This window comes from Aedes albopictus, chromosome 3, assembly GCF_035046485.1.
Source record: "Aedes albopictus strain Foshan chromosome 3, AalbF5, whole genome shotgun sequence".
In the NCBI taxonomy this organism is placed as follows: Eukaryota; Metazoa; Arthropoda; class Insecta; order Diptera; family Culicidae; genus Aedes; species Aedes albopictus.
The window spans coordinates 388985621-389010427 of NC_085138.1; the positions used below are offsets into that span (position 1 = coordinate 388985621).

Below are 24807 nucleotides of genomic sequence, written 5' to 3' on the forward strand. Positions count from 1 at the left end.
TGGGAAGCGGAACTTGGAAGATCCCAGTTTATTGGCCGGGTATTCTTAAAACGCAAAACTTGAGTGGTATCATTCATATGTTCAAAACAGATTCTGCATCTGACACATGCCAACTCGTGCCCATTTCTGCTAGAGCAGAGCGTTAAGTCTAATACTTCTTCTCTAGTAGACACCATGAAGGTTAGGCGGTTGGCTGTGATAAGTAGTCCAAGATCTGTACTACTAAAATATTCTAGTAAATTGTAGCTTCTCAACTTGTCTGAGCTTCCCCAGATGATATGATAAGTATTAGCCTCAATGCTGTCTTGAGGTATAACACTTGAGTTTGCCATTTAATTTATTCTGAAGGATCGAGGTTTTTGAATTAGAGCCACTTTGGCTGTATCATTTCCTATAAGTCAGCAAACATTGATCGTTATTGTTCTTTTATGTCGAATATTGATCTGACCCGTCTTAATCGTAGCCTTTACCCAAACTAGGCAGGATCAGACTCTTGACATTCACTGCATAAGAAAGAACAGCAGCGAATATTCAATTCGGTATCGAACCAAGAACGCCAGAGGTGAACACAGGGAACACTATGTGAAAATTATAATGCGAAACCCTATAGCTAATGAACAAGATATTCAGAATCCCACCAGTGGCCACTCTTGTTAAGCTTCTAGCATGTGTGTGACTTAAGAATAGTAATTGATGATCATCTCACTGAATCACTAGGTCAGCTGCATCATTACCCCGGATTGCACCTAAACTGCGTATTACTGTGGAGTACACCCTTTAAAAATTCTCGTGGGCTCGGCTTTTGGCGCACAGCCAACTGCTTAGCAAACTCACAAACTGACATCTCAGTAAAAATTACGTTTGTAAACTGATTCTCATCAAAACAGTTGCCGAATCTCAGTGATTAACTGTTAAAGCTGCTGATATCTCGGTAGTTTGTTGTTTGCCGAGCACTCGGCTGTGCGGATCTCGGCGAAAGTTTGATAAAATGCTGGGATCTCGGCACTCCAGATTAAGTGTGTACGCCTTGGTATTCCATAGGGTCCATTTGACATTAGGTTTTTATAAGATCCTCCTAACCACTAATTTCCAGGAACGGTAAGCATATAGCCGCATCACACCATAGATTAGGGGTCGCCTGCTAGTGGATTCACACTACCGGAACAAGCGGTCCGTAATGTTGTGCTTCACCAATTTAAACAGCCGCACTCGATAATTCACAGCGATATGGTCCCGAACAAAGGTTTCATTTGGTCGTTGTTTCACACAAATGCTTCAAAGAGATGTACACGATTGAACTCACCAACCCAGAAGAATGCCAGCATTTCCGAATCAAACTTGTTGGATTCCATCTTGGATTCCATTCAATGAGAAGTAATATCAAGTATTCTACAGTTCGTACATGAATTTGGAATTTTGAATGCATATTCGGTATTGTAAATTTCGCTTTCCCCTTTCTTTATTTTTGATTAGGTCACCCTCAATTGAATTTCCCACAGAGTGACGTCACAAACACCACTTATCGTAAGAAAAACCAAGGATGTCTCTAGTGGTTCAACTGACAGGGGTGTTGGGTAGCTCATGGGAGGTGGCGAGTTCAAGTCATAGTTTAGTATTTGGATACTTTTTCAGTACAATTGTCTGCATATGTCACATATAAAGTTCTCTTGGTAAGCGTCTTTGAACGAATCAAGATAAATTTACACTACGATGCTACTATGTGACTAGCATCAAATCATTTTAAATTATTTATTTTATGAGCAGATTGAGTTCCAGTTGGAATGCAATGTTTTGAATAAAAATAATTCTGATAACGAATGTAATAAAAGATTAAACCCCAAATATGACGCTGCGGTGTTTTCACTCCCATCAAGCTTATCGGAGCAGAAAACCCAAACTGTGGATAACGACCTAATCATCACGGAACGCAGGGTACAGCAAAATTTCAAATCGATAACATAATCCTCTTTATAAAAGCACCTCAGGCCATCTCCATTGTATTCATTCACTCGAAATGTCCCGTTTGAGCTTGGCTGTTCTTGTGTTCGGTTTGGTCGGTGCCGCCTTCGGAGGCGTCCTCCCCGATCAGTACGCTGACTGGGAAGGTTTCATCGTCGGAGGTTCGAACGCCGGCGAAGGCCAGTTCCCGTACCAGGTCTCGCTGCGTTCGGCGGCCAATGCTCACTTCTGCGGCGGTTCGATCATCAACAACAACTGGGTCCTGTCGGCTGCTCATTGCACCGTGGGAAGAACCACCGCAAACACGATTGTTGTCGCCGGAACTCTTCTGTTGAACGCCGGTGGCGAACGTCACCCATCGAGCCAGATCATCAACCATCCACAGTACAGCTCGCTCACGCTGGCTAACGATGTATCGGTGGTTCGCGTTGCCACTCCATTTGTGTTCACCGGCACTATTGCATCGGTTGCCCTAGAGGAGAACTTCGTTAACACTGCCAGTAATGCTCAAGCCTCCGGTTGGGGACAGACTTCGGTGAGTTATCCAAAAATCATCTGAAAGCAAGACAAATGTTAACCCTTTTTTCAATCAACAGAACCCAGGATCAATTCCGAACCACATGCAGTGGGTCAACGTGGATATCATCAGCCTGGAAGAGTGCCGCAGCCGACACAACGTGGTGAATGCCGCCCGCGTCCATGACACCACCATCTGCTCGTCCAGCCCCACGGGTATTGGAATGTGCATGGGAGATTCCGGTGGTCCATTGTCGCACGGCGGTCGCCAGCAGGGTATCGTTTCGTGGGGTATTGCCTGCGCTCAAGGATTCCCGGATGTGTTCGCCCGTGTGTCGTCGCACCGTGCTTGGATCTTGCAGAACACTGCCAACTAGGCATTTCGAAATTGGTCATGTTGTATCTAGTCTAGATAAGTGAATCGGAATAAATTTTGTGAAAAATATTAAATTCATCCTAGAGTTATTAAGAGCTTTTAGACGATTGTATTGCTGACTGCGCCCCAAATTGGACTGACGACACAATAGTGTGCAAACACCTTCAAAGTGTGATTGCAGCGCAGGGACACGTCGGATCGAGTTGAGGTCTCCGGTGCACTTATTCCCTGTAAATGGAGGAATAAGTGCGAGACGTCGAGACGATCCGAGGCAAATGTGCACTTTTATCACACTTTTTAGGCGTACCAAAAAAAGTGTGATAGTCCAATTTGGGATGTAGTCTGCAATAGAATTCGTAGTTGTTACTGCATGTTTACATAGAGATCAAATGGATGGGACATGAGCAGTACTGTGATGGTAAAATCAAGTGCCTGTCCTTCAATATTGTGCCTAACTAGAAATTATTCCTTAAAAACACCCTCGTGAAAATCTTGAAATAGTTTTTCACTCTTTTATCACTAGATTTTTCTAATAAGTAGCAAGCAGCTGCGTTTATGCTAAAGTGTCGGTAGAGGCGCTTTTCTGATAAATGCGGTAAACGCGATAACAGTGTAAACAAGCAGAAAAGTTTGCGCTACGGAATCAAAGAGGGCGCTCGTGTTCCATGTGTTTTTCACATGTGTTTTTCGGTGGCGCCGCCTAGCAGCTATCCACTCAAAACATCATACGCAACACGGGTGGAAAAAATAAAGTAGACAGCTTGAAATTTGTATAGTGGCGTAATAAATTCTCAATTACTGATATGATCCAGAAGAAACGCATAGGCATAGTGATTTTGTTTCTAAATTGCAACTTTTTACCTCAGGGTACAAATCACTGCGACGAGGAACAAGTGCAAGTCAGCGATTTGTCCATGCAAAAAAAATAATTTTACTTCAAATGTGGTGGCGCCATCTCTGGGAAAAATAAGCTATGATTTACTCCTATTATTGTGGAAGGGGCATGTTTGCAGGAGTTCCTGTTATGAGTTTAGTAAGAATTCTTTTAGAATATATTCCTCCTCTTCCTCGAAGTTCTCCAATAACATCGCTAGAGATTTCTTTAAGAACTTTTTCAGATTTTTTATAGAAAGAAGATTCTTGGAGGTTTTTCGAGAGTAATTTCAGCGAGCATTGTTTCAGAAATCGCTCCAGGTATTCCTCATAGATGCATTCTCACCTGTGTATTTGAATTTTTTTTCCAGGAATTCCTCCAGAAATTCTTTGAGAGTTTCCTCCAGAAATATTCATTGGGTGGTCTTCACGAGTTTATGAAGAAGTTTCTTAAAAGATTCATTCTGCAACTAGTCCACGGTTTTCCTAAAAAAATCTTCTTGGCGATGGGGTTCTTTCAGTGATTATTTAGAAAATCACTTCCAGGATTGTTAGTGCATATTTTTCTTGAAACATTTTTGAGGGTATTCCTCCCGAAATATTATCAGAATTTCCTGCAAAAGTTTTTTTTCAGGAATTTTCCCCGAGTTCTTCTTGAAATTTCTAAAGCAGTTCTCAGAATTTTTCCAAAGATTCATACAAGTTCTTGGGGAACTTTTTTATGACGAATGAGAGTATGAGGAGTTAAAACCTTTAAAATTCTTCATTAAAAATTTAGATTTTTTTCAAGGAACTTTTTCAGAAATTATTTTTGGGGAATTTATTTAGATATTTGTTCCATTGTTACAACATATAATAAGATATTTTGTCAAGCATCCATCTGGCAATTATCAAAGACAATTCTCAATAGATTCTTCTGAAAGAATTCATTCAAGAGTTTCTAAAGAAGTTCCTCCAATATTTATTGAGACGATTCTTTCTTCAGGGATTTTAACAAAGATTTTTTCAGCAAATACGGCAGAAAAAAGAATGCATTCCTTGATTTTTTTTCAAAAAATAATAAAAAAAAATCTTTTATAAATATTTAAAAAAGGGTCTCCAGATTTTATTAATATTCTTTCGAAGATTCTTTCTACAATTCATTTTTTCCAGAAATTTCTTCGGTTATTCTCTGAAGAGTTCCTTCAGTATTTTTTCAGTTTCTGCTGGGTTTTTAACACAAATTTCTTCAAAAATTCATTGAAGAATTGGTGGAGAAATTCATTGAGTAATCCTTAGAAGAAATGTCTGAAAAATTTCTGGGGAACTAAATAGAGGAATATATGGAGGAAAACCTGCATGAATTCGTGCCTGAATCACTAAAATTAATTATGCAAGAATCTCTGGAAGAATTTCTGCAGTATTTTATAGAAGATTCCATGAAAAAATTTTGGGGCACATTCCTGCAGCTATTTGCATTAAAATCTGTAAAGTAATGTTTGAAGAAATTTCTAGTGCACTTTTTAAGAATACCTGTAGGAATTTCTGAAGAAGTAAGGTATCATGGATAAATTTCCGAGGATTTTTTAAACGAACCTCAAGAAGAATTTCAAAAGTAATCCTTGGTGGAATTGTAGAAGGCATCCATGGAAATCTTCCCAAAAGAGTTTTTAAAGGAAACTTCTTGGAATTTCGTTTGGAAAGATTTGAAGAAAGCGCTGGAGAAATTTGTCAAAAAATTCGTGGAAGTTTTTCTGAAGAAACCGCTTTGATTTTAATACCTAGTTTCTGGAGTAATTTCTGAAGGAATTCATGAAGGAATTTTAGAAAAAAAAAATATAGAAGATATCTTAAAGGAGTTTTTGGACAAATTCATTTACAATCTTGTCAGAATTCATTATATTCCTCAAAAACCAAATATTTTTCAACACATATTACTGAAACAATGTAAAATGAAAGTAGTGCATTCATTGAAAGGTATATTTTATCATTTTTGCATGTAGTTTTCATTAGAAACTGTAACCATTATGTGGTGGATCTTTTTTTGTGCCGGTCACTGTAAATTAAGTTTGGGCTTTAATGAGGGAATCTAGTTCGTGAGCACAGGTCTTGCTCCTGGGCAATGTTCCCAAAGAGCTCAGAAAAGGGGGTTTAAAGGGGCTTCAGGGGCGTTTCAGGGAGTTGTTTCAGGGGATTTGGGGTGCCTTTTAAGGGCGTTCTGTCAGGTTTTGATTGCGTTTTTTTTTTTTGGGATTACGAGAAATTCAAGGGCATTTCAATAGAATTTAGAGGGTTCCAGGGACATTGCATTGTGTCTTATGGGCAATTCAGGGGATCTCAGCAGCCTTTCAAAGGCGTTACAAGGGGTAACACGGCATTTCAGAGAATTTCAGGGGGTTTCAGGTGCAGTTTAAGGCGTTCCTAAAGATTTCAAGGGCGTATGATAGCATTTCAGGGGTGTTTGGAGGTATTTCAGGTTCGGGTCGTATCAGGGGATTTCAAGAACATCTTTAACCCTCTATCATCCAACCCCGCTTTTAGACGGGATATCTCGGGCATTTTTGTAAGTATTGTTTCGTGGGATTCTTTTTTATATTTTTGACTAATATTTAGAAATGTTCTGTATAGCTCAAAATTGTTTTTGATGTGTTTTAAAGCGAATTAACATTTTTAAAAATCACTGAATGGTGATTTAGTCATCTTTTAGAAGTCATTGTTTGTTTTGTACTAAATAGCTACAATTAACATATTTTAAAATTTTTCCAAACTATTCTATTATAGTTTAATAGTTTAAGGGCGTCAAATAAACTTTAAAATTATTTCCTTAAAATTACACGGAAAATAAAATTTTCTATGAAAAAAATCTATATATATAAAAATGGATTTCTGTCTGTCTGTCTGTCTGTCTGTCTGTCTGTCTGTCTGTCTGTCTGTCTGTCTGTCTGACCGCTATGCATTCGGAAACTACTGAACCGATCGGTGTGAAATTTTGTATGTAAGTGCGTTTGGGGCCGGGAAAGGTTCTTAGCTTGGTCCTAGACTCCTCCCCCCTCTGGAAAGGGGGGCTCCCATACAAATGAAACAGTAATGAGCTGAGAGAAAAGCTCAAAACTCAAAAGTAACAAAACCAATCTAGCGTGCGGTGCTCCAGTGACCTCAATAATTGTCAAATTTGAATTACAAATTGAATGTTTGCCTAAAAAGATAACGGTGGGGCAAACACGGCGTTGGCTGATCAGGTGGGCCCCAATAGCTGCAGATGAAAGGCCGGGGGTTTCTGACCCACTGGTGGGCGACAACATCTTCATCCCGAAGAAGTAAGCCCGGAATGTCCGGACGCGGCAGCGTGGGTGGTGAAAAACGCCGGGAAGACAACGGCGAGGCGACAACGGTGGTGGTTGTCACCGAGGAAAGGCCGTGGTTTATAACTCCCGTGGTTTGCCGACTTCTTCCCGAGGAAACAGGACCGGGAGCTGGGCAACTGGCTTGAGAGGACTGCCACCAACCGGCAGGTTTCTGAAGACACTACGACCCGGAAAAACCGGATGATTTTTTTTTTCTGGAGGGGGGTCAGGGGACCTGACTTGAAATGACTTTTAAGCAGCATAGTCGCCCGATAAGTGAATATGCAAATCTGGATTGCAGTTTTGAAGAATCAAAATGACTGGATTCTCCCAAAGATTCATTCAAGAATGCATCTAGGGATTACACCACAAATTTCTTTGGGGATTTGTCCTACAGAGGGGATTTAGATATCTTTAGATAAAATAAAAACCTTAAAAATTATGTTAAAAAACCTTTAGGAGTCCATTCAATTGTTCCTCCAATAATTCGTCTAGAAATTATAGCAGACATGGATTTCTTCAGTTTTTTTCCAAAGCGATTTCTACAGAAATTTTTCCAGGAATTCCTTCTGCGATTTTTTCAGGAACAACCTTCGGGAGTATTTTAAAAATGTCTTCAAGCACTTTTCTTGGAATTCTTTCAGAAATTCCTTCAGGAGTTGTTCCAGGATTCCTCTGTGAATTCCTTCAAGGATTCGTCTAAAAATTCCCACAGGGGTTCGTACAGGAATTAGAATTAGTCTTTAAAGTAGGCTATAGCTTCTTCTAGAAATTAATCCAGATATTCCTCTAGATATACCTCAAGCAATTCTTCTAGAGATTCCACCAGGGTTTCATACAGGAACTCCCCCAGGAAATCTTTCAGGGATTTGTCCAAGAATTCCTCCAGGGTTTGTACCTGAAAGTTCTCCAGTGATTCTTCAAGAAAATCTTCCAGAATTCATCTAGGGATTACTCTAGTGATCCCTCTAGGAGTTCCTTAGAAGATAGCTCAAGGAATTTCTCTAGAGATTTCCCCAGAAATTCTCTCAGGCATGTCTACTGGAATTCCTTCAGAAGCTCCCCCAGACATTGCATCAGGAGTTCCTCTAGGAATTGCTCTATGAATTCCTCCACGAATTCATTTAGGAATTCCTCCAGGAATTCTTTTGGAATTACCTCCAGGGATTTTTGTAGGGATTCCTCCAGGGACTCCTCCAGGAATACCTTTAAGAATTCCACCAGGAATTCCTGCAGATATTAACTCAGGAATTCCTGCAGAATTTACCTCAGGAATTCTGAATTTCATCCAGGCATTTCCTCCAGGATTGCCACCAAAAACACCTCTAAGAATTACCCCAAGAATTGTTTCACAAAATCCTCCAGGGATTCCTTTTTGAAATTCTTTCAAGAATTTCTTCAGCAATTCCTCCAGGAGTTTTTCAAGGGATTCCTCCGGGAATTCTTCCAGGGTTTCCTTGAAGAATTTTTCCAGAAATTTTTCCTCCTGGTATTTCTCCAAGGATTCCTCCAGAGATTTCTCAAGGAATGTGTTCAAGGGATCCCTCCAGGAATCCCACCAGCATGTCCTCCAGGAATTCCTTCAGGTCCAGGTATTTACCAGAAATTCCTCTAAAGATTCTTCCAGAGATTCATCCAGGAATTCCTCCGATGATTCCTCTAATAGTTCATCCATATATTCATCCAAGATTTTTTCCAGGAATTCCTCCATAAATTCCTCTGGAAATTCCTAATGGAATTTCTGCAGGGATTCCTTAAGGCTCAAGCATCCGTCATCATTTTTCGGAAAATAAAAAGCAGTTTTCTCGCTGCAAATCAAAACAAGGATCATGAAAATATATTCACTGCATTATATTCCTCATGTGGATTACAGTGAATATATTTTCATAGCATAAACGTTTGTTTTGAACGAAAAAACTGCTTTCAAATGCTTGATGATGACGATGATTTCAATGACGAAAAGTTCAACGTTAAGGAGTTCCTATGGAGATTTCTTAAGGATTCCTCGAGGAACTCCGCCAATGATTACTCCAGATATTTCTCTAGAGATACCTCATGAAATTACTGAAGAAATTCCACTAGGGAATCCACGAGGAATTTTCCCAGAAATTCATTAAAGGATTCCTCCAGGGATTCTACCTGTAAGTTTATAGTTTATAGCGCTGTTTGCAGTTCAGAAGAAATTTTTCGGCCTATCTTGATGCATGGGAAATTCCTTGCCTGAATCGCCCAAGAAACCGTTTTTCTTCGATCACAGTACGCAGTTGCGAAGAAATGACAGTTCAAATGGCAGTCACCGTGGAAAATTTCTGCCAGGAATCGGTCAAGAAGTTTCTTGAGCGATTCCTCTCAAACACCAAACTAGGCTATAGCGTGAAAACCCTCCCCCCACTGAAACAGAAATGAGCAGAGAGAAAAGCTCAAAACTCAAAAGCAGCAAAACCAATCTAGAGTGCGGTGCTCCAGTGACCTCAACAATCGTCAAATTTGAATTGCCAAGAAGACAATTGTTGACGTGTGAATGCAGAGATCGATGAGAAGTACGCGTCAACCCAGAAAGGAACACGGGAACTTTCACGTGTGTCCTAAATCTATCGTTGGTACCGGACCGGTACATACCGTTGCTGACTGTTGGTGAGGGGTTCGTCACAATTCCGCAGTCGAGCTGTGCGGCCGGTGGTGCCGGTACTCGGCCGACGGAACCTGCGGGCGTTGCTGAAGGGGGGGGGGGGGGTGCAGGCGTCTTCCATCGTGGGCAATTGGCCGGTGGTGGACTAACCACCTTGGACGGCCGAGAAGGGAAAGCTCCCTTACGTTTAGGGCCTTCGTCCCGAGCTATTGCCCTCCTACGGTCATTTACGGTTAGGCATGGGAACCGTTCCCGGGAACACGGGTCGAAGCGTGTGCTGGACGGAGACCTATTAAAAGGTCTCAACAAAGAGGACTAATTGCATGATACATTTTAAAAACTGTCTCCAGCTATAGTGAAGGGTATTCAAATTTACCTGAGCAGAACTCTTCCCCATAGCACAGCCTACACAGAAAAAATATTCATGTAAAATTCAGCGAGAAATCATGCACATAAAGGGGATGCTAGAATTAGTGCATATTTACATGAAATATCATGTAAAATTACGTTGCAATCGTGTAAATTTCCACTAATAGTCACTAGAGATGGTCGGGTTTCAGATTTTACAGACCCGAACCCGACCCGTACCCGAACAATTTTCAATTTCAAAACCCGGACCCGACCCGTACCCGAGTTTTGTTTGTTCCGTCAAACCCGGACCCGACCCGAACCCGAAAAATTTTCGTCGATCAAACCCGAACCCGACCCGAACCCGAAAAATGTTTTTGCCAATAAACCCGACCGGAACCCGAGTTAAATAATAATCATTAAATGTATCGGATACAACAAATAACGCATTTTTCTGAATACTGATTTACCTACATTAGTATCAAACCCGACTTGAACCCGACATTATTCAAACCCGACCCGACCCGTACCCGAAAATTTTGAAATTGTTTAAACCCGGACCCGACCCGTACCCGAGCTTTTTTCAAATTTCCAAACCCGAACCCGACCCGTACCCGTCGGGTTCGGGTTCGGGTTGGGTTTCGGGTTTGAAAACCCGAAACCCGACCATCTCGAATAGTCACGTAACCGGTTGGAGTCCATGATGGTTTACGCGATACTTACCTTACCGGTCAGGCTAAGGCCGGGGTGGCCTCTGCTGTACATAGTAGCCGCCTCCATTCCACTCGGTCCATGGCAGTTTGCCTCCAGTTCCGCACTCTGCGTAGGGTCCGCAGATCGTCCTCCACTTGGTCGACCCACCTAGCTCGCTGCGCACCACGTCTTCTTGTACCGGTCGGATGACTCTCGAGAACCATTTTAGTCGGGTTGCTATCCGACATCCTGATGACGTGACCCGCCCACCGTAGCCTCCCGATTTTCGCGGTATGGACGATGGTTGGTTCTCTCAGCAGCTGATGCAGCTCGTGGTTCATTCGCCTTCTCCAAGTCCCGTCTTCCATCTGCACTCCGCCGTAGATGGTACGCAACACCTTCCGTTCAAAAACTCCAAGGGCGCGTTGGTCCTCTGCACGTAGGGTCCATGTTTCGTGCCCATAGAGGACGACCGGTCTAATCAACGTTTTGTAGATGGTTAACTTCGTGTTACGGCGAACTTTATTCGATCGTAGAGTTCTGCGGAGTCCAAAGTAGGCACGATTTCCTGCCACAATGCGCCTCTGAATTTCTCTGCTGGTGTCGTTGTCGTCGGTCACCAGTGAGCCCAAGTACACGAATTCTTCAACCGCCTCGATTTCATTACCGTCGATATGAATTCGGGGTGGCGGGCGCGGTGATTCCTCCCTGGAGCCCTTTGCCATCATGTACTTTGTCTTCGACACATTAATGACAAATCCGATTCGCCTGGCTTCACTCTTTAGTCGGATGTACGTTTCCGCCATCGTCTCAAATTTACGAGCAATAATATCAATATCATCGGCGAAACCAAGCAGCTGAACGGACTTCGTGAGAATCGTCCCACTCGTGTTTATCCCCGCTCTTCTAATTACACCCTCCAAAGCAATGTTGAACAGCAAGCACGAAAGACCATCACCTTGCCGTAACCCTCTGCGAGATTCGAAGGGACTCGAGAGTGTCCCTGATACTCGAACTACGCACATCACTCGATCCATCGTCGCCTTGATCAACCGTATCAGTTTATCCGGGAATCCGTATTAGTGCATAATCTGCCATAGCTGTTCTCGATCGATTGTATCATACGCCGATTTGAAATCGATGAACAAGTGATGTGTGGGCACGTTGTATTCGCGGCATTTCTGCAACACCTGGCGGATGGCGAACATCTGGTCCGTTGTAGCGCGTTCACCCATAAATCCAGCCTGATATTGCCCCACGAACTCTCTTGCAATCGGTGATAGACGGCGGCATAAAATTTGAGAGAGTATCTTGTAGGCAGCGCTCAGTAGTGTGATCGCGCGGTAGTTCCCGCAATCCAACTTGTCGCCCTTTTTGTAGATGGGACACACGATACCTTCCATCCATTCCTCCGGTAATACTTCCTCCTCCCAAATCTTGGTAATGACCCAGTGTAGTGCTCTCACCAGTGCTTCTCCACCGTATTTTAGAAGCTCGCTTGGTAGTTGATCTCTTCCAGCGGCTTTGTTGTTTTTCAACCGGCCAACCTCCTCCTCAATCTCTTGAAGGTCAGGGGCCGGAAGTCTTTCGTCCTGTGCACATACTCCTAGATCTGTTACCACGCCACCTTCGGTACTTGCAACGTCGCCATTGAGGTGCTCATCGTAATGCTGCCGCCACCTCTCGACCACCTCAACGCTCGCTCGTGAGAATATTCCCGTGATTATCTCGGCACATGTCGGCTTGTGGCACAAAGCCTCTGCGCGAGCGGTTCAGCTTCTCGTAGAACTTTCGTGTGTCCTTAGCGCGGTACAGCTCTTCCATCGCTTCGCGATCTCGTTCTTCCTGCTGGCGCTTCTTCATCCGGAAGACTGAGTTCTGCCTGTTCCGCGCCTGTTTGTAACGTGCCTCATTCGCTCTCGTACGGTGTTGCAGCATTCTCGCCCATGCTGCATTCTTCTCGTTTTTCAACTGTTCACATTCGCCGTCGTACCAGTCGTTTCTGTGATTCGGAGTCGCGAAGCCTAGTGCTGTAGCCGAGGTACTACCTATGGCAGATCGGATGTCCCTCCAGCCATCTTCAAGTGTAGCTGCGCTAAGCTGCTCTTCCGTTGGTAGGGCCACTGCTAACTGCTGCGCGTAGTCTTGAGCCACTTCTACGTTACGAAGTTGCTCGATGTTGAGCCGCGGCGTTCGACTTCGACGCGTGGTGATAACTGTCGAAAGTTTTGAGCGCATGCATACAGCTACTAAGTAGTGATCCGAATCTATATTCGCACTGCGGTATGTGCGGACGTTGGTTATATCTGAGAAGAATTTACCGTCGATTAGAACGTGGTCGATTTGGTTTTCTGTTTGGTGGTCGGGTGATCTCCAGGTGGTTTTGTGGATATCTTTGCGGGGGAAGAAGGTGCTTCGGACTACCATACCACGGGAGGCTGCAAAGTTTACGCATCGCTGGCCGTTATCATTCGATACGGCGTGCAGGCTGTTTCGCCCGATTACCGGTCTGTACATTTCCTCCCTTCCTACCTGCGCGTTCATGTCGCCGACAACGATTTTCACGTCACGCGGCGAGCAACCATCGTATGTTTGCTCTAACTGCGCGTAGAACGCTTCTTTCTCGTCATCAGGTCTCCCTTCGTGTGGGCAGTGGACGTTGATGATGCTGTAGTTGAAGAAACGGCCCTTAACTCTCAACATGCACATCCTTGCGTTGATCGGCTGCCACCCGATCACACGTTGTCGCATCTTGCCCAACACTATAAAACCTGTTCCCAGTTCATTGGTGGTGCCACAGCTTTGGTAGAAGGTAGCCGCTCGATGCCCGCTTTTCCACACTTTCTGTCCAGTCCAACAAAGTTCCTGCAACGCCACGATGTCGAAGTTGCGGGGATGTAGTTCGTCGTAGATTATCCTGTCACATCCTGCGAAACCTAGTGACTTGCAATTCCATGTTCCAAGTTTCCAATCGTAGTCCTTATTTCGTCGCGTGGGTCTTTGCCGATTGTATCGAGTCGTATTTTCTCCTATGTTATTCGCAACGGGGATTTTTACGGGTGGCTTATTGGGCCTACGCCAACACTCCTGTCTCGCCGGAGGGCCATCGTGCCAGTTCTGTTTAACGTCCCAACCAACACTGGGACGACCACGCTGATGGGGCTACCACCTTGGATCTAGCTGGGCGTGGTGCAGCGTTTCTTACTCAGCCGCTGGATGCCAGAACAGACGCTGTTTGAGCCGCACCTCCTTGGTGAACAAACGCTCGAATCGTACCTCCTCAATCTAGCTGAAGTCAGAAGGACAACAGTGCCCAGGCTGCACTACCAGCTAAGCACACAACTCTTAGCTGGCGGTCTTTGTCATCGCTTGACCCGTGGAAGCATGAGGTAGGAACTTGTGAGGACCAGAGCTATATTGGACGCTCTCCTTATCGACTCACCGTTTTGCAGCCCAATGGTTTACGCGATGGTTGGCGGAAATTTACACTATGGTATTGTAATTTTACATTATATCTCATGTAAAAGTGCAATAACTCTAGCATTCCCTTTATGTGCACGATTTCTCGCTGAATTTTAATTACATATTTTTTTCTGTGTAGGTCCTGCTAGGAAAGGGGAGAAGGGTTCTTGAGCCGAATTTCACCGCTGCATTATTAACCCTTTATTAGGCCGACAAAACTAAACGCATGCTATTATTAAAATGACTATATGCATGATTAAATGTACAAAACCATTTATGTTCAAAAGAAACACTCACAAATTTAGGTGGCAAAAGTATTACCACTGCCCATTTGGGCACTTTTATTCTTAAGACTGCGACAAACAGCAGCCTGAAAAAAGATTTAGAAGTGAAAAAAGGTTAAACCCATAATACATATACACTGCGTAATTTAGCTCATGTAAACCTGTAATTTGATGTTTTCCTAAAATATTTACACAATCATCGGTTTTACAGTAAGTTTGAGCTTATTTTTTAAAACAGTAAAATTTTACCGTTTTTCAGTCAACAAAAAGTTCTTAAATTGTGATTATAGCTTAGTTCAGGATCAAAAACATACACAGTTAGTAATCCCACGTATGAGTGAACAGAAAAAGAATTACGATAACTTATGTTGTTATTAGGCAGAAAAAAAAAAATAAAAATTATAGGTGGCAACTGGTGGTAATATAGTTGCCACTGCCGTAAAGGATTAGAACATTCACATCACACGGACGCCTTTTAGTAATAGTTGCCGATTAAAGGCGATGGCCGCTAAAATTCAAATTTTCTCCCTTTCCCGTCATTTACTATTTCGTTACCGCTTATTTCTACGGCCCGTGTTACATAATTAATTTCAATTCTGTGATATTATCCTACTGCTTAAACAAAAGAAACTTGAAGGGCCCGACACTCAACATACAATACAAAAAAACAACGATTTGTAATTCGTAACCGTTGAAAAAAGCAGTAAGAAAAGCAAAAGTAACTATATTTGGCATATGGAGGTTTTCGAAGGCTGGAAATGTCAACAATATTGTGAAAAGGCAAAAGACCATTAGGCCGAACGTCTTGCGGCTGAATAAACAATATCCCGAATTATGCCTAATCCCGAACATTAGGCAAAAGTTCATTGAACCAAATTTCATTGAACCTAATTTCATTTGGCAGAATGATAATCGTTCCCGCATTGCCACACTGCTATTAAATAGTTTATCTGAGATTTTTCCATCTTTTTAAAATAGGTAACCCTTTCGCATTACATTGTGGGCATTCTAGGAAGAAAATATCGACAAAAGATAACATTTATTCAGACAATTCAACACATACTGTGTGTTTCCAAGGTAATAAGTATATAATGATAGAAGTTTGAACTTCATATTAGTCAGAAATGTGGAGGTTTGTGAGGACCAGAAATGTTTCTAAGGTGGTAGGTAAAGATAAAGCCCCTCATACAGATAAAACATGACTCACACTGATAAGAATAATGAGATTTTTTTGTTTTTATTAATGTATTCCAACATTAAGCTAATTGGGTTCTTTAGGCGTATCCTTATTATTGCATTATCGGATTCTCCGCCCAAAAATTGGTCGAAATCTAAAATTTCATAATTTTTGGTGTCCGGGAACTATTTTTAAAATGTTTAAAAGTTTACATGATTTTTTTTTTTGTTATTCGGGTCACTGTCATTTTATCGATTGAGCTGTCATTCTATCCACGAAAATAAAAACTGATTTGTTAATTTAATAATCAAAACAAAGGTATTGGAATCCAATAAAATCACGTTGTATCCGCAATAATCGGGACACAAAAGTATGACTGCAGCTCTGTAATGAATCGGTAAAATTGGCCAAATAATTGACTGAGAACTCTTTGGTGTATGTTTATAATTCGTGCAAAATTTCATAAAAATCGATGCATTACATTTAACTGTGGATGAAAAACAAACAGACGTGGCTTAAGCATTTTGTACAATCATGACCAATTTTCGTTCCCATAATAGATGGTTCTTTTAAGCTACAGTTCAAAGTTTTATGTTGATAATTATAAAACTTCGTTTGCAGTTATGATACTTATAGATACACTTTCTTGCAAAATTTCATCAACTTTGATCAATTGGTTTGAAAGCTATTGCTGTTGATAGGGGTTAGTGTTAGGGAAAATTTTTCGTGTTTTTCATGTGCGATGTTTGCCTGTTCATAACTTTTGAATTTCTCTGCCAATTTTCATGAAATTTTCACAGAAGGTAGTTTATTATGTGTATATTTTGCCTGCATAATTTTATGATTATTGGTATAGTACTTTCAATAGTACAATTGGAACAATGAAGGGTGCTGACTAATTGATGTCGGAGGGGCTAAAATCACGTTCAGTCCCAATACATGTTTTGACTTTAAAATAGTTGATAGTGCATCGATTTTTTTGAAATTTTGCCTATGCAACAAATGTAGATTGAGAGGTTTGTGTTCAAAATTTTAGCCATTTCCATAGCAAAATTCAAAAGTTGCAGCGCTGACAAGCAAAACTAAGGGCTGTACAAAATTCCATGGCGCATATTCTACTCTTTCATTGCTACAACAAAAAGTACTGCACCGATTCACATGAAATTTTGTAGGTGAAACGAAGAGGAAAAATCTATATATATAAAAATGAATTTCCGTCTGTCTGTCTGTCTGTCTGTCTGTCTGTCTGTCTGTCTGACCGCTATGCATTCGGAAACTACTGAACCAATCGGCGTGAAACTTTGTATGTGGGTACTTTTGGGGCCGGGCAAGGTTCTTAGCATAGTGTGAGATTCCTCCGGTCGCTGGAAAAGGGGGACTTCCAAAGAAATTAACCGGAAATGAGCTGAGAAAGAAGTTCAACACGGTCGCGAACAAAACCAATCTAGAGTGCGGTGCTGCAATGAGCCCCGCAGTTGTCGAATTGGAAATGACAGCAATGTTTGCCGAGATCGACGGGAAGGGCTGATACAATGTTTGATTACGGTTATCGGCCACGCCAATCCAGCAGTGGACGTTTCCAAACCCCAAATTGATGATCCAGCCAAAGGCTTGGCCTAGGGCTTGGCCGAAGGCGACTTCCGAGGTAGGCATGAAATGACTATTTCAAAGCCCGGGTTCCAGGGCGCTATTGAATGGTTGAGCTATTCAGCACTAAAACAACTTTTGAGTCCGGGAGTGAATCGCGCCGGCCCAGAAAGGGACGTGCCTAACCCCAAGCTGCTGGTCTAGCCAACGGCAGCTTCCGAGGTGAGCTCGCAAAGCCTCTTTTGACTCCCGGGTCCCGGAAAGTCGGGTTTGATTGGTTGCTGCTGCTGACACTCATCGTTCGACGGGACATAGGTCTTAGTTGCGATACCGCTTGGTCTTGCAGCGATGGTACGGGTATCTACGTGGAGGCTCTAGGTCAACAGGCAGGAGGTCCACACGCGATTACATACCACTCGGTGAATCACTAAGGAAGCCACCCTGGTAGATGATCGGGAGGTTAGCGGTCCCAGTGGAATTATAAAAAGGGCTTCCGCCACAGGTTATATACGGTTCACACCAGGCCTCGTGGCAGGTTACCACTCTCAGACAATAGGGGTTTTAATTTTCTGGATAATTCTTCTCGGCGGGTACTCCACCTCGAAACGATTCAAACATGGTTTTCGTCTGAACTCTCCTCGATCGTTCACCGATCGCTTTCATGCTTACTTTCTGTCACACTATAGCAAAAATAAAGTTATGATTTTGTTCATACACGTGTGTTGCTAGAGGAATTATATTGGGGATCAGTTAAATAATAGTAGTTTACGCAACAAGGTGCAGAATGAAGATTTTTACAGCACGAGTTGTACACTTATCCAACGAGGCTTGCCGAGTTGGATAAGTACGACGAGTGCTGTAAAAATCGAGTTCTGCACCGAGATGCGTACAACGTTTTTTGCAATTTCATAAATTACCACTTGAGGATAGTTTTTAACAAAACTTTTACATCAAACTGCACACCGATGTTCATAGCCATGCTTAAGAAAGTCTGATCATAGCAGGTTATACTATGCAGTTGTCACAATTTTTCAAACCTGCGTCCAGAAAGCATCAAGAAGTTGATCAAAACTGAAAACAGTGCTGTAATGGTTCATTACGCAACGCAAATCAGTGCTGTAATGAACCATTACAGCACTGATAATTTGGTGTGGGAAAGTAGCCCTTTTCCTGTCAGATTTGCGTTAGGTAGAACAGCCTATTACGATGAGAAATTGCAAAAAATATTTTACAAAACATGTTGGAAGTTCCCCCAAGGATACCTCTACGAACTCAACATTCTTCACTTTAGCAGATCTTCGAGCAAATCCTTCATCCTGCTCTCAGAAAAAAATCTGTAAAATACTTGAAGGAGACATTCCTCGCAAAACTCCTGGAGACCTACCTAGAAGGATGTCATAGGGAATTCAAACAGTATTCAATGAATAAAATTTATCATTTAATCAATTTGGAACGAAATTAGGGTTTTTACACATGCTAAGAGCTTTTATACGACCTCATTTAGAAATTGGTGCATCTCAGATAAATGATCAAACTTCGGTAATATTTCATATATGGGGATTTTTTTATTACCGTACGGGTTTGGGCCGAAGGGTCTCAGTTTTTCATGAAACTGTTTTCACGGGCAGAGCTCACGGATATATGAACAAAAAATAATAGAAAAAAAATCAGTGTTGCCTATTTTCCGGAAAACTCAGGAGGAAATTTTTTGTTTTCCCCTGACACTACTTGCTTTGAAAAATCTTTACTCAAGAACGAAGCATCGTAGAAACATTTTTTTAAAGAAAATGCAAGCAAATTTTCTTAGAATTCAAAAAAAAAAATTTGAACTGGAAAAATTTTTCAACAGTTGAGAAAATTCGTTAAGAAAAGCCGGAAAAACTATGCCCGAACTTGTGGAATTTTTTCCAAAAAAATAAAATAAAATTGAGAAGTTTATTTTATAAGCTTTAATCTCTCATTGGAATGCACTATTTTTGTATTTGAGTTATGGCCAATTTTGTTCAAAAATGTCCAAATTTACTTTCATTTTCATCAAAAAACTTTGTTTCTACGGTGCTTCGTACTTGAATTATGATTTTTCAAAGAAAAGGCTTATATGGCAAATTTGGACATTTTTCATAAACGAAAAGAAAAAGCATTCCAAAACTTTCATAGTTTTTCCGGCTTTTCTTTACAAATTTTCTCAACTGTGAAAAATTTTGTGAAAAACTTTTTTCAATTCATATTTTTTTTTGATTTTTGAGAAAATTTGCTTTTATTTTCATGAAAAAAAAATGTTTCTACGATGCTTCGTTCTTGAGTTATGATTTTTTAAAGACAGGGGAAAACAAAAAAATTCCACATGAGTTTTCCGGGAAAATAGGCGACACTGATTTTTTTCAATTTTTTTTATTGTTCAAAAATCCATGAGCCCAGTCTGTTGGAAACATTTCCTGAAAATCTGAGACCCTTCGGTAAAATTTGTTCGAAAATTAGAAAAATCCCCATATTCCTCCAAAAAATACAAATGCTTGGTAGGTTAAAAGGACTAACATGATCAAAATCGAACCTAGGGTACTAATGACTGCTCTTACGGCATAACCACCACGTTGGCCACGGACAGAGATCATACGTTATTAAACAGTAGGAATTAAATTGTTTTGCATATTGAAGTTAAGTATATGCGCGAACCTTACCTCTTCTGAAAAGGGGGGCAAAAACACAAATGCAACAGATATTTATGCATAACTTGAGAATCAATCGGCATGTAGAGGCTTTAGAAGGAAATTAATCTGGGGAAATTCGGCCCCAAATCTTACACAAAAGAGGGATTTGTGAAATTTCAAAAACCAATTAAGTAGATGAAACCAGATTTGTCATGCTAAGGGTTAAATGTTTATGTGGGGGTATGAATTTTTATCTCCCTGCACGGAGAGACAAAACTATTGACGCAATAAAACTGCAAAAAAAAATCGATTTTTTTTTCGCTCTTCAAACATGAAAGGAAGATGAAAAAGAACTCAAAATAGAGTTTGGGGCCGTCCATATACCACGTGGACAGCTTGGAGGGGGGAGGGGGTTCGAGAAAAGTCCACGCTTGTCCACGGAGAGGGGGGTGGGGGTTCGTCAAATGTCCACGTGGACAACATTGACATAATAATTAAGAAATTAGGATTTACAAACGAGACAAATTATGTCGCATTCTTGATGAGATTCTCTTCAATAACAGTTCTTTTATATATTTTATATTATTATACATTGTCTTTTATTTGTAAGTGATTTCTTCAAGGAAAACAAATCATTGATTCACTGACTAATTTGTTTTAAATTAACATAATTTCGAATTACTTAGTTTTCTTCACCGACAAATATTCTGGAGATTTAAAATGGAGTGTAGACCATGAAAATGTTAGTGTTTCAGTCTGGAACTTTTCACTGAAATTTTGTATGGATTTCTCGAAATTTCATATCAAACTACTTCGAAGTTTCAAAATACATGTTGAGATTTGCAGGTTTATCTTAATTTTTTTTATAGCTTTATACTCTATGCATTTTTGAAAAGTTGCTGTAATTCTTGTTTATGTAAAAATCCAAAAAAATATAATCTTATTTCAATCAGTGGCGTCGCGTAACCTCACTTTTTACCTGTGCACCGACCCTAAAACTTGCAATTGCAGGGGATTTATGATCAAAATCGAAATATAAATGAGTGAAAGCAGCTATTCTCGTCATTTTCTAATTATTACAAGCAATTTTGTTCAAAAAATTCAAGAATTTATACTTGGTGCACAGGTAAAAAGTGAGGTTACGCGACGCCACTGATTTCAATAAAAATCTAAAAAGATACCTTATCTAAACCAAACAATCAGACAATCATAGACTGAAATAAAACTAAAAAACGCTGAAAATTTTTCAGCAACTGGAGCAGAAATCGAACTTACACTGCCATAAACTTTATGCTCAATTGGCTTCTTTAACGGTATTGAGATATTTTCATATTTGAATCTGCATGTCAAACTGGACCGAAATTCAAATTTTCATGATTTTTGGTGCCCGGGAACTATTTAAAAATCAATTTGAACTTTGTATGGGAGCCATTTGTTGAATCACCCCAGATCGTGCGGAGCTGTCAAGCAGTTACTCAGCTGTCAAAAGATGATAAAAAACACACTTTGAAATTAATTTTAGGTGAAGTTCCAAAATCTAAATCTAAATCTGGAAAAAAAATCATATTGGCTTAGAAAAAGGTGTTCTTTCGTATGAAATTAAAAAAAAATCAATGAACTTTTCTAAAATTAAAAACCAAATTGAAACAATGTTGTAAACTTGTGGATACCTATGTTGTGCCTCTTTAAAAAGAAGTGACTTAAAAAAAATGTTCAAAATAAAAATTACTTGTCTGTATTATATATGAAGCTATAGAATATTTGTAATTCATAAAGTGTTAATTATATTTAAGACAATGTTTACAAAAAAAACGTTCGAAAAAACGTCAAAATCACCCTTTTTCATTTATTTTAGTAATATAAAAAAAACCTTTTTTTTCGTATGTCCACGTGGACACTGGGGGAGGGGGGTAGGGGTCAATGAAAAGTCCACGCTTGTCCACGGGGAGGGGGGAGGGGGTCAAAATTCATGAATTTTCTATCCACGTGGTATATGGACGGCCCCTTTATAAGTTTCTTATTTTGAGTTTTAAAATGACATGTGGAGGATTATGAAACTACTTCTATGGTAGTGTAAGACCCTTCCTTCTTATGGAAAGTGGAAATCCATGTTTAAAAAAGAAACAGAAGAAACTGCTAAAAAGTACATCTTAAATGTTTACTTCTTTTCATCAAAGATTTTTATTTGACTGACTGTAAGTTAACTCTATGGGTGATTTGTTCTTTTAAGTTTATATGATAAAGTTTGGTTGGCAGCCAAACTGGTTCATCTGAGATTTTTCCTTCTTTCAAAATTAGGCTGTTCTTTCACATTACACTGAATTCTTTTTTTACACGACTTTTTTTTACGCGATTTTTTTTATAAACGACTTTTTTTACGCGATTTTCTCGAAGTTACGCGACTTTTTTTACGCGATTTTGGTCATTTGCGGAGGGCAAATCGCGTAAAAAAAATTTCCTTTGGATTTTTTTGCGCGAATTCTCGAAGTTACGCGAACTTTTTTTACACGATATTTTTTTGCGCGAACGCATCCATCGCGTAAAAACAGAATTTAGTGTACACTGTTATAAAAAGGTAGCTTTCACTTAAAAAATATAATCAAAATGTTTAAAAGATGAAATATGTTAAATCAAATAGATACATATAATGTACCTTTTAATTCCCCGCTTAATGTTTATCCTATGACAGACACGCGTATTTCGACTACAACTTGCAGTCTTTGTCAGTGTCAGTTATGGAGTGGATAACTGACACTGAGGAAAACTGCAAGTGATATAGCCAAAAAAAAAAGAGGGCGTAATTAAAGGTTCATAATATCAATACACTCGATTCAAAAATGTATTGCTTAGTTGGTTCGAAAACTCGTTGGTTCGGTATAAGATAAAATGTGTGTAAAAGTAATCTTGCGAAACAATTTGTACCGCCATTGGCATAGCGATGATAAACAGCAAACAATTGCGAAAAGAATAAACGAAATATCATTAAATGATAATCTCATCGAAAAATAGCTCCAATCATCAAAATAGAGTACTTGGGCTTCCCCAATGGGTACAAATTATCTAAGCTTCCTGTCGGAAGCATATTTCTTTTGCTGATACTACCGTCCGAAACTGATTAATTTACTATCAGCACCAACTAGTTGATCGCCAATATTCAAGATAAGACCGAGGGCGACCAGACCGCCAGCGAGCAGCCCCTTTTATACACTTGGTCGAAGCAGTTTAAGAGTAACCGTATCGGTTTGTCCTCAAATTACGGTATTTCACAGTTGACCTCTTATCAACTTGTGTATATTAAACAAACGTAGACACGATAATTCGCGAAACATGATGACATACGAAAACCGATAAAGATCTATCGAAAATGATTGCAATTCGGCACAGTATCTCTGTGTTTGATGAAAGTCATGCATCGATGAATTTCCCAGCATTGAGCTGTCCATAAATCAAATCAAAGATTTGTTAACAGCACCCGTGTGTTTTATCGCTTCTGTTTGGCAGATAACACAATATCGTATATATAAGCAGATACCTTGGTAGATTGGCATCATTCTTGGTCGAAGCGGAAGGTGTACGAAACATGAATCGTCTGAGTTTGTTGTTCGTGCTCGTCGGAGCCGTTGCCGTCTTCGGTAGCAGTAAGTTTGCTTCACGCAGAACTACCACACTATCTTAAAACTAACATCTGTGATCCTCTTGTAGCTCTCCCAGCGGAGTACCTTGAATGGGAAGGTCGCATCGTTGGTGGTTCCAACGCTGGCTCCGGACAGTTCCCGTACCAGGTTTCGCTCCGTTCTTCGGCCAATGCTCACTTCTGCGGTGGATCGGTCATCAACAACCGTTGGGTCCTGTCGGCCGCTCACTGCACCGTTGGACGTACCTTGGCCAACACCCGTGTTGTCGTCGGAACTCATCTGTTGAACAGCGGTGGAATAGCCCACAACTCGGCTCGCATTGTTAACCATGGATCGTACAACGCCAACACCCTGGCCAATGATATCTCCCTGGTTCAGACCGCTTCCGTCATCACTTTCACCAATCTGGTTCAACCAATTGGTCTGGGAGCTACCCACATCAACACTGCCAGTGGTGCCTTGGCTTCCGGATGGGGACAGTTGGGAGCTAATGCCGGTATCCCGAACAATCTGCAGTGGCTGAGCACCAGCATCATCACCCTGGCTGACTGCCGTAGCCGTCACTCGGTTGCCAATGCTGCCCGTGTCTTCGATAATACCATCTGTACGCTGAGCCCCAACGGCCAGGGTATGTGCATGGGAGATTCCGGTGGCCCATTGGTGCATGGTGGAAACCAGCAGGGTGTTGTGTCGTGGGGTATCCCATGCGGCCTCGGCTCTCCTGATGTGTTCGCCCGTGTTTCTTCGCACCGCACCTGGATTCTGAACAACGCTGTTTAATTGGGAACTGCTGGAATGTTGATGTGATAATAAACTTCGGAAATTGTATTTATTTTTTTTAACGAAAACTCTGAACATTATTTATTTTTCCAGTTCGTATGTCTTAGGACTATTCATAGAACACGTATACCACATTTTGGCCATCTCAGAACCGGCTCTCTCTCACCTCGGAGACTCTTGTTCATGCAAAACTTTTAAAAACTTCTAATTAAAACCATAATGTAGAAAATGGCGAGCTCTTCTTCACAATCATTGGACCATCCTCCAATGCGATGCCTGGCACTATACATAATTGTGTAATCTTCGGCTTGGTTACAGTGCCACAATGAATGGAAGACCTTATCATCACCATCATCATCATCATCATCATCATCATCATCACCATCATCATCATCATAATCATCATCATCATCAAAAAAATGCTGAGGGAGTCGAAATACGCGTATCTGTCAAAAAATAAGCAAATGAGGGCGGAATGAAAAGGTACAAAACTGATTAAACTCATCTGAAAACTGTC

General features: G+C 40.9%; 2 protein-coding genes across 2 annotated transcripts; both read left to right on the forward strand.

The window, feature by feature from the left end:
* The first annotated feature begins 1984 nt into the window (after nucleotides 1-1984).
* On the forward strand, nucleotides 1985-2925 carry LOC109418979 (chymotrypsin-2-like). The gene is made up of 2 exons (XM_019693208.3): nucleotides 1985-2494; nucleotides 2556-2925. The coding sequence occupies exons 1-2, from the start codon at nucleotides 2015-2017 to the stop codon at nucleotides 2850-2852; spliced, it is 777 nt and encodes a 258-aa protein (XP_019548753.3). The 5' UTR covers nucleotides 1985-2014; the 3' UTR covers nucleotides 2853-2925.
* A 20428-nt stretch (nucleotides 2926-23353) lies between these two features.
* On the forward strand, nucleotides 23354-24338 carry LOC109399682 (chymotrypsin-2). The gene is made up of 2 exons (XM_019672190.3): nucleotides 23354-23513; nucleotides 23578-24338. Exons 1-2 carry the CDS (start codon nucleotides 23456-23458, stop codon nucleotides 24288-24290), a joined length of 771 nt encoding a protein of 256 aa, XP_019527735.2. The 5' UTR covers nucleotides 23354-23455; the 3' UTR covers nucleotides 24291-24338.
* The last annotated feature ends 469 nt before the right edge of the window (nucleotides 24339-24807 follow it).

Coding starts and splice junctions, on each gene's coding strand:
- LOC109399682 (XM_019672190.3), top strand. CDS start 23,456: ATGAATCGTCTGAGTTTGTTGTTCGTGCTCGTCGGAGCCGTTGCCGTC. Junction 23,514..23,577: donor CGTTGCCGTCTTCGGTAGCA/GTAAGTTTGCTT, acceptor ATCCTCTTGTAG/CTCTCCCAGCGGAGTACCTT.
- LOC109418979 (XM_019693208.3), top strand. CDS start 2,015: ATGTCCCGTTTGAGCTTGGCTGTTCTTGTGTTCGGTTTGGTCGGTGCC. Junction 2,495..2,555: donor CCGGTTGGGGACAGACTTCG/GTGAGTTATCCA, acceptor TTCAATCAACAG/AACCCAGGATCAATTCCGAA.